This window comes from Vombatus ursinus, unplaced genomic scaffold (genome assembly GCF_900497805.2).
Source record: "Vombatus ursinus unplaced genomic scaffold, bare-nosed wombat genome assembly UNPS02014833.1, whole genome shotgun sequence".
Taxonomy (NCBI): Eukaryota; Metazoa; Chordata; class Mammalia; order Diprotodontia; family Vombatidae; genus Vombatus; species Vombatus ursinus.
The window spans coordinates 1,097,418-1,112,642 of NW_020954611.1; the positions used below are offsets into that span (position 1 = coordinate 1,097,418).

Genomic DNA, 15,225 nt, shown 5'->3' on the forward strand with positions numbered 1-15,225 from the left:
AGATCACATCCTGTGTCTGTGTGAGGAGCCAAGTGGAGCTGATCTCCACCAAAAAGGAGAGTGTCCTATACCAATGGACTGTGTGATTGAACTTACATTCTAACTAGGAGGAAACTCTAGGATGGTTACACTGATTACTATGACTCGCTACACAGGATTATTATGAAGACCAAATGAGAATAAACAAACCGAGATTAAAAGGAAAAGGGAAGCTAGTTGACTCAGTGGACAGAGTGCTGGGCCTGGAACCAGGAAAACCTGAGGTCAAATCCAGTCTCAGGTACTTACTAGCTGTATGACCCTGAGCAAGTCTCTTAAATTAATGTTTGCCTCAAGTTCCTCATCTGTACAATGGGGATTATAGTAGCACTTATCCCCCCGGGGTTGTTGCGAAGATTAAATAAGATAATAATTGTAAAATAGTAGTAGTAGCAGCAGCAGCAGCAGCAGTAGTAGCAGTAGTAGGAGTAGTAGAGAGGGCCAACCTAGGAGTCATGAAGACCTGAATTCTTGTACTATCTCTAAAACATACTTGCTTAATGACCTTGGGTAAGTCACTTAATTTTGCAATGATCCAAGGCAGTTCTCTGAGATAATTAGTTATAAACAAATACTTCCACACAATGTAGATCTGTGCCAATGAAATCACATGTCTAGACCAAGCTAGCTAGATAAATAGGCAGATAAATGATTGATAGATATAAATATATACACACATTAAATATATCTACATAGGTATAGATACACATGTTTTTGTTTTTAACCACAAAGTTTATTATAATATAAATTATATATAGCTTAATAATTATAATTCCATAATAATATAAATTTATATATTTAACAATATATAATTACATATAAATTATAAAAAATTATCACTGTTAATAGCAATTTTCTCATTATCTTTACTATTCTAAACTACTAGAGGGTTTGCTTCTGCCCTAGGGATAAAAAAAGGAAGTTATACAAGTAGTCATCGTTTTTTAGGCTGATCTTACCCTCAGAATAGGCTAACCACATTTGTTTCTATAAGAGTCTATATAATGGCACAGACTTTTTAGGGATCTTAATACTTACTTGAAAGTTGTAATAATAACAAATATGTGAATATCAAAAGTATCTGTGATTTGACTTACAGGAGGGGCTTCTAGTGTAGGTGACTTTCTTAAGGTAACATAGCCAGTAAGTTTCAAAGGCAGGATCTGACCCTAGGTCTTACTGATTAAAAGTGTGACTTTCAGTGTGTCTTTATTTTGAAAATAAGCTCTCTCCCCTTTGAAATTCTCCTGCTCAAGAAATACTATGTCTCCAATCTTTTCCCTGGATAAGAGATGAGGAAATAACATTAACCTATGAAACCTTGAAAGAATCACTTAAAACTCCATGGGGCTGTTTTCCCATCTGCAAAACATAGAAGTTGGCTTTGTAGGATCACTTTAACTCTAGGCATCAGGGTATAGTGAAGAGTGTTGAATCTGGAGTTAAAAGAGCTTAAATTCTAGCCCTGCCATTTCCTACCTGTGTGACCTTAAACAAGAGACTTAACCTGTCTGGATTTCTTTCCTCATTTGTAAAATGAAGAGGTTGGATTAGGTGGCCTCAAAAGTAACTTCCAGCCCCAAATCTATAATCCTATGAATTTTGTAGTGGCAGCCTACTATTATAGCATTGCTAGGGCAGTTGATTATGCTCACTTGTTTTTCTTTGTTATAAGAGAATAAACAAAGAGAAGGGGGGAGATAGAAGAGAGGGCAAATTATGGGAAGGGGTATTCAGAATGCATGCCATCTTGGGGTGAGGGGAGGGATGAGATAGGGAGAAATTTGGAACTCAAAATCTTGTGGAAGTGAATGTTGAAAACTAAAAATAAATAAATTAATAAAGAGAATAAACATCTGGGGCATATTATTTGGAAATGACCCTCCCCAAACAAAAGGCATGGATAAAACTTAAAAACAAAACAATGAGTCTTAATAAAATACAAGCATCTGTAAATTGAGATTTGTACAATTCTTCTACCCAAAATATAATAAAGGGACTTTTTTCCTGTTTTTCTTTTCTTTTATGTTTCCCAGTAAGCAGCAGTCTTCTTAAAATGTCTTTCCAAAGAAAGACCTTCAATGTTCCATAAATGTGTGGATTTTGAAAATTTGTTTTACTGATGCCTTTTGTTTTTATATCAATCATGTCTGGATATCTACACATCACCCACTGACCTGGTGAACACTACCTTTCTTTCTAACAAAGAAAAGCAGTTTAAAAACAGAAACTGTCACAGAGATTGTTCCTCAAAATGTGTACAACATCATGCCCTCATAGCCTCCTGCCTCTCTGCCAAAGAAGGAAGCCATGTCTATGTTTTCAAAGACAATAAACAATGTTTTTTTCAAATCCATAAAGAGACCTCTGCAGTTTGGCCTTGTTTCTTACAAGGTAACCCATTTCTCACTGGGCTTGACAAGACTTCATCCTTGAAATTGTCCATGATCACCCTGAGTCAGAAATCATTTTTCTTTCCTTGGACTTCTCATAACATTTTGTGTGCATCTCTCTGATGAATTTACATTTTTATTTCTTTCTCATTTATATATATATATATAAACTTTTCATCAAATTTCTCTGATAAGTATATGATATCCAAAGATTTATAAGTAATTGATTCAAGTATATCAGAACTACGGCCATTCTCTAATGGTTAGTCAATGCATATGAATACATAGTTCAAAAAGGAAGAAATACAGGCTATCAACAGCTATATAAAAATGCTCCAAATTGTTGATAATAAGAGAAATATAAATTAAGGTTCTACCCTACATCCATCAGATTGGAAAAGGAGACAAAAAAGGAAATGACATTGGATGGTGGGATAGCAGGGAGAACTTTGAATTGTTGGTGGAACTGTAAATTGCTCTGGATTCTCTATCTCTGTCTCTCTCTTTCTCCCCTCCCCACCCTAAGACTTTTTTTCTCCAGGTTTTCTTTGATCTTTGCACATCCAGGACTCAAGACTCTTTGCTATCTTGCTCTCTTCTGTATAGTTTACTGAATCTCTTGGTGCTCAGAAGGAAACAAAGCACTCTAGATGAGTTCTGATGAGGTCAGAGTACAATGAGACTATCCTCTCCTTAATGGAAACTATCCTCTTGATGAAGTCTGAGATCACATTACCTTTTTTTTTTTTTGCTGTCATATCATACTACTAACTCATATTTACTTTGCAGTCCACTAAAACTCCCAGATCCTCTTCAGAACAACTGCTACCTATCCTTGTCTATACCATATTATATTTGCAAAGTTGATTTTTTTATACCCAGATTCGATACTTTATATTTATCTCCATTGAATTTCATATTATTAGATCCAGCCCCATACTCTAACCTGTCAAAATCCTTTTGGATCTAGTCATGTTATGTGTTAACTGTCTCTCCCATTTTTGTGTCATCTCCACATTTGATGGGGTATCATCTGTGGCTGTATCCAGGTCATTGATAAAAATGCTAAAGAACACAGGTCAAGTACACATTCCCAGGATGCTCATGTTAAAACCTCTTGCCATGTTGACACTGAGTCATCAACTACTCTCTGAATCCAGCCATCCATCCAGTTCAGAATCCATCTGATTGTTTTATCACCTAATCCACATATCTCTGTCTTTTCCACCAGAAGACAATTATATAATTTATCAATAGCTTGGCTAAAAATCTAGGTAACTATATCCACAACATTCTTCTCATCTACTAGTTCAGTAATCTTACCAAAAAAAAAAAGAAATAAGGTTAGTCTGGCTTGACCTGTTTTGATAAAGCCATTCTGGCTCTTTGTTTCTAATCATCATTTCCTTTTCTAGATACCTGCCAACCATCTCTTTAATGATTTATTCTATAATTGTATGAAGAGTCCATAAGGAATTGACAACCTAAAGTATATTCTGGAGAGACTGTTAACTTTAATAGCCAAAGAGAGGAGAAATAAAAAGGACTAGCAATTTATTTCCTCAAACACTAAGTTTAACTCTTACCTTGAAGAGATAACTGAAAAGGATTCTTGAGAGACTTTAATCAGTATAGTGAATGAATTTAATGGTGGATATATGTTTCCAGGAGTGAAGAAAAGTCATCTGCTATCAAAGTGAGCCTTCTAGGTGACTCATCACCTAGGTAGGCTTTCTCATCACCAAAATATTACATATAATTATTTATATCTTAATATTACTTTCATTGCCAACAAATTATACATTCAGTGTCATTAATATTTATTTAATCATGGGAAATTAAGGGATTTAATGTATTTAATACATATATATGGGAATAATTACTATTAGCAAAGGAAGTTTCTCAGTTTATGTGAAATAATTAATGAGCTGGAATTGGGTTTAGAACCAACTGATTAATGAAAAAGAGGTTGCAATATCATTAATTAATAAGAAAACATGAAAACATAGCCTAAGATTATTCTAGAATTGTTAATGATAAGATTAAATATGAGAATGGGTCAAATGGTAGGCCGAAGAACGAGCAATAAATGTGTTAGACCCCACAAACCACGGGAGATAGACTATGGATAAACTCTGCAAAAAAGGAACTCACAGTTTTAAATACAGTCCTATTTTTCTATTCTTTGTCTATTGAAATGTATGTTTGTTTATGTTTAAGTTCATAGTAAAAAGGACATTTAAATTTAAAAAGTACTTCCTGAGATCATCAAGATGAGAAATTTTGTGATGTTTTATGGTTTACAGAACAGTTTATCTATGTTGCCTCATTTGATCCTCACAAAAACTTATGAAGTAGGTGTAGGTATTATTCCCTCACTTTACAGATGAGGAAACTGAGATCCAGACAGGTTAAGTGTTACATAGGATTATACTTCTAATGAATTCTGCCAGTATTAGAACCAGCCTCTTCCTGACTTCAAATTTAAGTACTACCTCTTAATAAGATATAACTTGCTACTATCAAAAACATAATATGCTTCTTTTTCACTTTTTTCTGCCTAGATTCCTTCGTGGGTGGAGTAATTGGCCTCATTTTTGCTTATGTTTGCTACAGACAGCACTATCCTCCTTTGGGTAACACAGCTTGTCATAAACCTTACGTCAGTCTTCGAATTCCGAGCTCCCTGAAGAAAGAGGAGAGACCTACTGCAGAAAATGCTTCTGGGATGCCACTTGAGGGGATAACAGAAGGACCAGTATGACGGGTGCACAAGCACACTGAGACATTTTAGCCCTGGTCATATTCTCTATCTTTCCCCCCTTATAATATCATAGAAAAGATTTCTTATAATATGTTTTTCATCTGTCATTTTCTAAAGTTATCCTTTGAGTGATCTTCTCCTTCTTGCTTCCATTTGGCATTTGGAGTCTGTGCTGTTTGTTTGAGATATCTATTTTCAATTTAATTGAGTTGGCAAAGAAAATCAAAAACAAAAAAAGTATGTTTTTTTTTAAAAGAAGGAAAAAGCAAGCAAACAAACAAAAACCTACTACAGGTGTTAAAGAAAGCATCCAAGTACGACTGTGCTGTCAGCTTCACTTGGCCAACTCCTTTCTCTAAATGTAATGGCAACATTTCTTGTGTTTTCATGCTTGCAAAACAATAAAATCTCCACCCGAAATATCTTGTGCTCGTCCTCCCATATGGCAGCACTCTTCTGAGCTAATATGGACAACATTGTACTTTAGAGAGACCTGGCCAGTCCACCTCTGGCACGAGACCCACTTTGTCCTTCGGTAGTCTGGATGTCTATTCTACCACGTGAAACCTTGGAAGGTTTCTGAGTCATCGGATTGTGACAGCATCTGTTTCTCAGATGGACCAGAAAATCTTTGCTTTGGTCTCAGCATTTTCAGGGCTCTGTGAGCCATTAACTTCAGAGGAAATTGGTATAATGTAACTTCAAGAGTAGATCACCAGCTGCAATTATGAACTGATGAGGGGGAAGGGGAACCTCTGTTTTCTAGGGCTGCCAGTTTTTCAGAATCCTGCATCCAATAATCTGAAGTGTCTTATTTACTAGGTCAAGATGCCAGTAACTGAGGTCACAGCTCCCTATAACCCTTTTCAGGAACTGCTGATTTGTGCAACCATGCCGAACACAGTAGTATGATTCCTTCTTGTCCATTTTACTGAACAAAAACAGAGCCTTAAGGGAAAACTGAGCCAGGAGCTCAAGGTCACCAAATAAGAATGAGGCAGGACTGGTGTTGCAGTACCCTGCCTTTGAGTTCTGAGTTCTCTGTAATGCTCTATGCCTTCCCAGATATAAGGGACCCCCGACGGGATAACTAGTTTGTGTTTCCTACTCAATGGGGGTGTTTCAGAATGATAATAACTCAAGCAACAGCCTAAGTGAAGCATTTGGATTCTTCTATTCCCCTGTTTTCACTTTTCAGCATTGTCTAGGCACAGCAGTCCATGTATACACTTGATATAGAGCAGAATGCTACTTCTTAACCATTTTTTGAAGAGATACTATTCCATTCAGCTAAGTACATTTCTGGGCACACTTTGTGGCTCCTATAACCATGAAATGTCAGTGAAACCATTAATGTCCAAAAGAATGTCACTTTCCAGTAGCTGGCTAAACAAGCTATGTTTTCAAAAGACCTAAGCAGATTTATAAATTGATCCTTGACAGTGGGACAAGATACTGTCTCAATCAGCTGGCTGGAGGGATCAAGAAGGATTTGTCCTCCACTGCCTGCTCTGGCCTTTAAACTAACTAGAATGCATTGGCTGAACAAGCCATGTTAGGTGGGAATCGTGCTGCCAGTTACAAATCGTGGCCTTCTGCGTATGCATCACATCTGTAGTCATGTGGTGAGATGAGAATTCCTCTCAGAAGGAGACTCTTTGTAATTAACTGACTTTGGTCTGAAATCGATTGAGTCAACTCTTGAAAATATTTTCTCCATCACAGTAGAAAAGAATTTTAGAAACCAAAAGAAAGCAATACTCAGAGCAATTTATTTAGGACAAATATCTAGAAAACTGCAAGACTAAATAACTATGTCCTGATGCAACAAGAAACAGGTTGGTGTCCTGGTTAGGGTGGGCTTTGGCATCAGGAAGACCTGGATTCAGATTCTGCTGCTGACATATTCTAGCTAAGGAACAATGGGAAAGTTATTTAACCTCTCAGTGCTCCTAAGTGACTCTGGAAGACTATAAATAATAGCTGAGGTGCTGATATGCATTGGTGGAGGGAGTTTTCACAGAGGATGATGAAATCCTTCCCTCTTCCTCTCGGAAATTTTTTAAAATTACATTCATTTTATGAACAAAGGATGTTTGATGTGATTTTTCAATTGGATGTGGCCAGCAGAACCTACTTAATCTGGTGTTTTGAATCAAGGACCATAAGGGCTAAGGTTTAGTGAACAATGCCCTCTTACTTAGCAGGGCCATGAAAGATTTATAATGCAATTAAAGAGTGAAATGTACATGCAGCCTACTTATATTTTGTAGTGAATGGTCAAAAAGAATTTGAAAGGCAGCAAAGAATCAAGGACTTTTAATGGACATCGTTAAATGGAAAGTCTTCAAAAAGGCCATGTTAGAGTTTGATTAAAGAGCAATTAAAGTTATGGTGAGCATAATAACAGGGAACTTCAAGAAGGATCATAGCAATCATTACCAGCCCAAGTCAGCATAGAAAAGGCAAATTTGTGGCTCCATGTGTTTTAATTTCATGCTCTATTAATGTGAACGAAATGTGATGCTGTGTGCACCAATAAAACCACACATGAATGTGGATTTTTGTATATTTGCAAATTTTCTTTTTTTTGGACATGAGATATTACTAATTTAGTCATTTCAGTAATGCATTTTGATATGCAAAATAAATTTCATAAAATCTGCTCTATGACCAAAAAAAGAAATCAGGATAAGGGTAGAAGTCAACAAGCTGTTAATAGTCTGAGACTCAGTGAGTCTCCCTTCTGAGGAGGGGGGAAGGAAGAATGCTATCAATAGATCAGTAACTTGAGTAAATAAGCTTGTAGAAAGCTCCCACATAAATGCAGTAGTGAATACTGGCTCCCCATATAAACTGTCAATTTGGAAAGAAATAAGCATAAAAGTCACTCATGCAGGACAGTGGGACCAACTGCTCCCAATCACTGCCATCAGGGAATGATTGAAGGCAGCCAATAAACACTAACAGAGTGCGAGAAGGGGACAGAAATATCTTTTGGCTGATGACTTTTAAAGCACTAGACATTTGTTCAGAAGAGCTGAAATATGTGAGGCCTTTTGGGCTGGTATATTTCATAGGTAACAGATCATGATGGAGCTGAGGGCTCTGGAGCATCTCCTACATTTGTGATAGGGTCCTATTTCCCATATTAACTTTTTTTTATGAATTTGTATATTTTCCTGGGTTTTCTTTCTATGGGGTTCAGCATCCAGGAGTCTGGTTCTCTCTGTCTCTCTGTCTCTATCTCTGTTTCTGTCTCTCTGTGTGTGTGTGTGTGTGTGTGTGTGTGTGTGTGTGTATGTGTGTGAATGAGTGTGTCCAAAAGACTAGAGATCTCTGGGGAGAAATTCCATTGATCTCTGGGTAGTGGAAATCATCTGGAAATGCCACCTGGGTCAACAGATCACAATGAAAATTAGTGTCTAATGATGATAGCAAAAGCCAATTGGATGAGATTTTCCCACTCCTTCACAATGAGGAATTAGGACCAAGGGCAGGAGACAGTCTGTCACAGAGATCTCCTGGGGGTCCTGCATCTGGGCCTCAGTTGTACAGATTGAGAAACTTAATTTTACAAACATATAAAAATGGAATTGGTTAATGCTAGCCAAACTTACCAGAGCTATTGAGGAGCAGGAACGTAATTTCACTATTTTTAATAGGAAATACCTCTAGTCAAAAACAAAGTTCAGTTATTTGCCCAAGATACTTACTCTGTCCTGGGGGTTAGATCTACTTAAGCAATGAAATTAGAGATCAGAATTTGCTTGGTGAGTACAGAATCAGGGCAAAGGTCGTTGAGAGCTTTTAAGGGTTATTTTTATCAATCGAGAGTAGCCTGACAAATTACTTTTTACTTTAGGGATATTTCTATCTAAAAACTGGCACCCAGAGTACAGAGTACAGAGTACTCTGTCCACTCCTTGAACAGAGCTTGAAGTACACTGACAAATTCTCTCTCCTGCATTTGCCACTATAACGATACCTTTCTTTATTTCAGCAGACCATCACAGAATTCCCTAGGCTACTGATGAGTCTTTGTTGATTTTGTTTAAGGGTGGTTGCATCCTAGTGACATCCATTATTTGTCAGTCAACTATAATTTATTTGGTGCTTATTATATGCCAGGCCTTTCGCTAATTGCTGGAAATAGAAATACAAGCTGAAAGAAAAACATTCCTTGCCCTCAAGAAGCTTACATTCTAATGGTTTTATTATTGAGTGTGGCCTTTTATATTTAGTACAATACTTCCAATAACCAAAACTAAAGAAGGGCCAGTCTTAATGTATTTTAATAATGTGGGTCATTTGTACCATCAGCATCAAACTCAAAGGAATCTTAGACATATGGTTAACACCTTATAAGTATTTAACTGAGATTTGTGGTTTCAGCTGTCTGGGTACTACCTTCAGTTAACTCAACTCAACAAGCATTGCTTAAGCACCTATTATGTGTCAGGCCCTGTGCTTGGCACTAGGTATACAAAGTCCCTACCATCAAGAAACTTACACTTGTAGATCATAATGGTCTACACAAGTTGTCGTGTGTCTCTGCCCTCCTGTTCCTTCTCCCAAACACCCCTCCTCATATATCTAGTGGCCACCCTTCTAATGATGAGTGTCTCCAGGCATAACTTACTGGAGCTTATAAAACATACATGATCTCTTACTTGAATGAAGCTTTTCTAAGTTGGTAGGATTGTGCTGTACAAGCCTAGTCTCAGAACCCAGAACCACCTTCAATCCATGAGAAGAAGCAATGGTGTGTATATAGTGGGAAGAGCACTGAGCTGAGAGTCAAGAAGACCTCCGTTTGAGTCTCACCTCAGACACTTTACTGACTGTGTGACCCTGGGAAAGTCTCTCAATTTTTCTCTGCCTCAGTTTCTTCATCTGAAAAGTGAGAAGAATAATAGTCCCTACCTATTGAGAAGAGCAAATGAGGTCATGTATGTGAAGTGCTTCAAAAACTTTGAAGTGCCACATAATTGACAGCTATTTTTATAATATACCAGAGCAGAATACTACTAAAGGGATGAGATAGTTTAAAAAAAAACTGAAAATACTGTATTTTTCTTCACTGTTTATCATTATATAATATACTCAGAAATGATAATCCCTTGCATTTGTAGAATTTCTTTTTTTTAAACCTATAGTTTCATCAGTATAGGGAACTTTCCTTGTGGAAACTCCCTGCCCTAATGTATGGTCACAACTCATGTATTATTTAGTTTTAGATTTGCCTGGGGAACCGAAAATTTAAATAAATTGCCCATAGGCACATAGCTAGTATATGGCAGAGTCAGGCCTTGAACTCAGGTTTTCCTAACTGAGCCTGCTCCCATGACATATCTGTTATTCATTTGTACTCATTTCTCTTTAACTTTCCCTTTGTAATTAATACTAGGAGAAAGGTTTATTATAAAGCTAAACACTTTAATCACTATATACCATGTTCAGTCATAAGCAGACTTTCTTCTACAAGAATTCCAAGCTTTCTTAAGCATGCAATAGATATGATGATATTAATGTGGTTGGTAGAGAACATCAAATCATTGCATCATAAACAAAAAGGACTTCACTACCAATCATACAATGATTACAGTACCTGTACTAATTATTGCCAGCCACTGGTTGGGGATTACAAAATTTACTCTCAAAAGGATCCCACGTCCTTTTGATAAGATGATTGAATCCATGTTATAATAAATTCTTCTCACTGGTTTTCATAAGATAACAAATGCCTCTGGGAGGTGTTTATCATTCTCCAGATGCTGCTGCTGCTGCAAACTGGGGGTTGGGGGAGGGCAAGTCAGCAACACAAGCTAAACAGGAAAAGCAGATTCAAAAGAATTTGGTGAGGGGGAGACAGGCAGCTGAAGAAAGAGACTCCTTGTAAGTCATAAAATAAAGAGTAGAAAGAAAACTAGAGGAAGAGGGATCTCCTGGCAGCAGCTGATGGAAGAGTGACTTCAGTACCAATGCAAGCCACTGCCAAAGTATCATATTAGAAATGATGCTGGTAAAAGAAAGGTTTGTGATCCACTTTGGATTTAATTGTAAGGCATCAGTACAGAAAGGATCCAGGAGAAGCAGCCCATGTTCACTCACACAAAAACCAAAAAGGTTAGGTATAAGGGAAAATCTCCACGAGGAATTAATTTTCTTTAGAAGAGAAAAAAAAACTGGCAATAATGACAATAAATAAGAAAAAGGATAGATGCCATTGGGTGAAGGGAAGACCCCACAAATGGAACTTTATTTCCCATGAGTTAGGCTTCTCCTCAAACCTATTAGTTCCGAAGCGAGGTCACTTCATGATGTTTTTAAGAGCAGTTTTTCTAAAATGGGACAAATCTTACCTGGGGACTATATTTTCCCTAAGCATATTTTACCATTAGAGCATCTGAAACATAAACAAGGCAGCCTGGCAATCCTATTATCCCTTCATCAGTATCAAAACAATCATTAAGACTCCAAGGTTTCATGTGCAGGGGGAAAATACTAAATGTGAGAGATTCCTGCCTATTAAGAATTTACTATCTAAAGCAGCACAACTTTAGAGTCCCATCACAACTAACCACCAGTATCCTGTGACCATTAAAGGAGACATTGCAGAGGGAATAGGGATGATTTAAGAGGGTCTAACCATGGATGCAGTTGTCACTAACGTGTGACACAGTCATCTCTACGAAGACTTTGAGGCTATTTTCTGTTTAAGATATTAAATAATTTATAGCGCAGCCCCGACACAAGAATGAAGAAATACCCGGAAAGCCATGGAGGTAACTAGGCCCCCCAGAGCTATACTGCTGTGTTACAAAGAAGACTCAGTGACCCCAATATCTCTCTCCTTTCAACTAATTAAATTTACAACCACTTGTCTAAGGATTATTGGCTCTGTGCCTTTTTTTTTTCTTACAACTGTCCCTTATGACTGAAATGCACTCTCTTTTCTCCTCTTACTCTTAGAATTTCTAGTTACCTTTCAATTTACCTGCTACAATGGATTATCCTGATTTCCCTAGTCATTTGTCCCTCCCCTCACCAACAAATTACCTTTTATTTTGTATATTCTTTATTCTTTGTTTTATATATTCTTTATCCCAAGATTCCCTCAATTGGCTCTAAATTCCTTGAGGGCAAGTAATGTTTCAATTTTTGCCTTCCTATCATCAGTAGTAATAGCAACTCTGATGGGCTGGCCACTTCGTTCAAATGCCAAATGTACACTTGCCAAAATGACTATTTTATGAAGAACTCACACAGGGCAAATGCTCACATGGTATGATGGTCAGAAAAAGTGATACAAAGACACTCTCAAAGTCTCTCCTAAGAACTTTGGAACTGATTGTGTGACATGGGAGAAACTGGCACAGGACTGCCCAGAATGGCATGCCCTCATTAGAGAAGGCGCCATGCTCTTTGAGCAAAGCAGAATTGAAGTAGCTCAAAAGAAATACAAGATGAGCAAATTTAGAGAATCCACCCCAAATGTTCACATGGACTATTTGTGCCCGACCTGTGGTAGAGCATTCAGAGCTTGTGTCGGTCTGATCAGCTACTGTTGAACACACTGTAACTTGACTAACATATATACATATATACATACATACACACACACACACACACTCATATATATATCTATATCTATGATATATGATTCTAACATAGGGATGTCATTTTGGTCCTCTTCGAGAATGAAGGACAACAACCAGCCAACAGACTAACCAATCAAGTACCAGCCAAATACATAGTAGATTCTTATTACACACTTCTCAATTGATTGGTACTCTGGGAGATTAATGATTTCATTTATGTGGGCCCCTCTTCCATTGGTTCAAATGGCCACTACTTCATTCCTCCCATCATGGGTGATTCTTGTCTACACTTCCCATCAATTCATCATAGAGAATTCATCGTAGAGGATGCTCTAGAGGGCATTTTAAAAAATACTTTAGGAGCACTGATGTATCAATTGAGTAGTTCATGTATGGTTTCTCGTTCTTAATTCAGGAAAAGCCTATGTATTCCAGTCCCCAAGAATATCATTTATGTCGCAATTGTGCAGATTGCAGTTGTTAACTTGGATTTTGTAGCAAGGATTAGATCAATGGAAATGCTGAGTGATTCCCCAATGTTATCTACTCTGACTACTCAGTTTTTGGTTTACTTAGCCTATTATCCATTCTCAGCACCTGTCCAAGATATATGCATGTGTAAGTGTGTGTGTGTAAGTAAATAGTGCAGTGGATGGAGTGCTAGACCTAGAATCAGGAAGATGAGTTTAAATCGGGCCCTTCTAGCTGTGTGATCCTGGGAAAGTCACTTTATCTCCACCTGCCTCATTTTCCATAACAGTAAAATGAGGATAATAATAGCACTTTCCTCACAGAGTTGTTGTGGGGATCAAATTAGATAATATTCTTAAAGGGCTTAGCATAGCACCTGGAACATAATAGATACTTAATAAGTGTATGTTCCTTTCTTCTTCCTCTTTTTCTTCTCCTCCTTCTTCCTACTCCTCTTCTCTCTTTACATATGTAAATACACATAGGTGTGTGTATATAGTGTGTATATTTATGTCATATATTTGTATGTCATGTGTATGTGTGCATATGCATATGTGTGCAAGTATATATGACTTATATATTTATTTGAATTAATTGAATGGATAGGGCTTATGAAAATTGCAGAAACATTCGATATTCATATAACACTTCAATACTTAGAAAAGCTATATATAAATTATCTAATTATGTACTATACATCAACAAACTGCCTCATCAATCTGTCCAATAATTCTGTGAGCTAGGAACTATAGTTATCTGCATTTTGAAGATCAATCAATGAATCCACCCACATTTATGAAGCACTCATTATATGTCAAGCACTAGACTAGGTGTAGAAAATAAAAATACCAAAATGAGACAATCACTTCCCTGGTAGGAGTTTGTGTTCTATTAGCTAAGGAAACTGAGGCTCAGTCACATAGATAGTAAGGACTAAAACTGATATTCAGCTCTTCATAACTCCATGCCCAACATTATCTACTTTCCCATACTTCCTACCAATATAACCCCTACTCTGATCTCTCTGGCCACAACAACCCATTAAAAGGAAGCATATCACAGACAACCTTCTTTTGATGACTCAGAATCATTGTAATAAGGATCATCATTACACAGTGTGGGAATATAATTCTACGTCTGCTTTTTAGTTTGTTTTTCAATTTTCTCCCTGAATATTAGGAGGTGGCTTTTATTGTTGTTTAGGGCTTCCTGCCTTTAAAGGGTCCTCTTGTCTCCAAGTCTCCTTCAGTTCTACTGCTTCTAATCCCCTGTGGGTTGAAAAACCAGATTGCCAAGTTTACTAAGAGTATGTCAGGGCATTTGGCAAAAATGTCTGAATAAGAGATCATACCTAAGCCCAGTTGCTCTTTATCACCTCAAAAGAAGAATAAATGTGTCAAATAAAGTAAAATTAGAAAAACAACAAAAAGGGAACAGCAAATAACTCATCACAAGGAAAATCTGACAAAAACCAACAGAGACTGAAAAAAATGAGCAAATGACAAGTACGGAGATCCTGGTGTGATAAGTAAATAGTATGGGATAAAAGAAAGCTGTGAAACCTCAAAGAAAGAGAAATCATACTGTGAAAACAATTCAACTATGCCTCTAGAAATTATTAAACTACTCAAGAACTTCCTGAGTGGTTTAGATGTTCTACAAAGGAAAAATAGGGATAGAAATTGGACATCTTGATAAAATAGTTACTATAAATAAATCACCCAGTGGGAAAACTCAGTAAGGCAGTGGACATTGAAAAAGGAGATTCAGAATTCAAAAATTCTGAGATTGAGGAAAAAGTATAAGAAAGACATATTGGAAGGGCCCTTGAGATCTTTAGAAGCTAAAAAATTGACTTTGAAGGCATAACACATCAAAATCATTTGATAATTATTGACCACCCAGAAAAACACAGTAAAACACTAAGCTTGAATGCTGAAAGTTATAAAGAAAA

The 15,225-nt window shown here is 37.0% G+C and overlaps 1 protein-coding gene across 1 annotated transcript in view; it reads left to right on the forward strand.

Annotated features, from left to right (window-relative positions):
- The window catches only part of PLPP4 (phospholipid phosphatase 4), a 122,133-nt gene extending 116,937 nt beyond the window's left edge, over positions 1-5,196 (forward strand). The window contains exon 6 of the mRNA XM_027839811.1: positions 4,997-5,196. Within this exon, the coding sequence (XP_027695612.1) occupies positions 4,997-5,196 (200 nt within the window). The remainder of the gene's footprint in view (positions 1-4,996) is intronic.
- Positions 5,197-15,225: the final 10,029 nt, after the last annotated feature.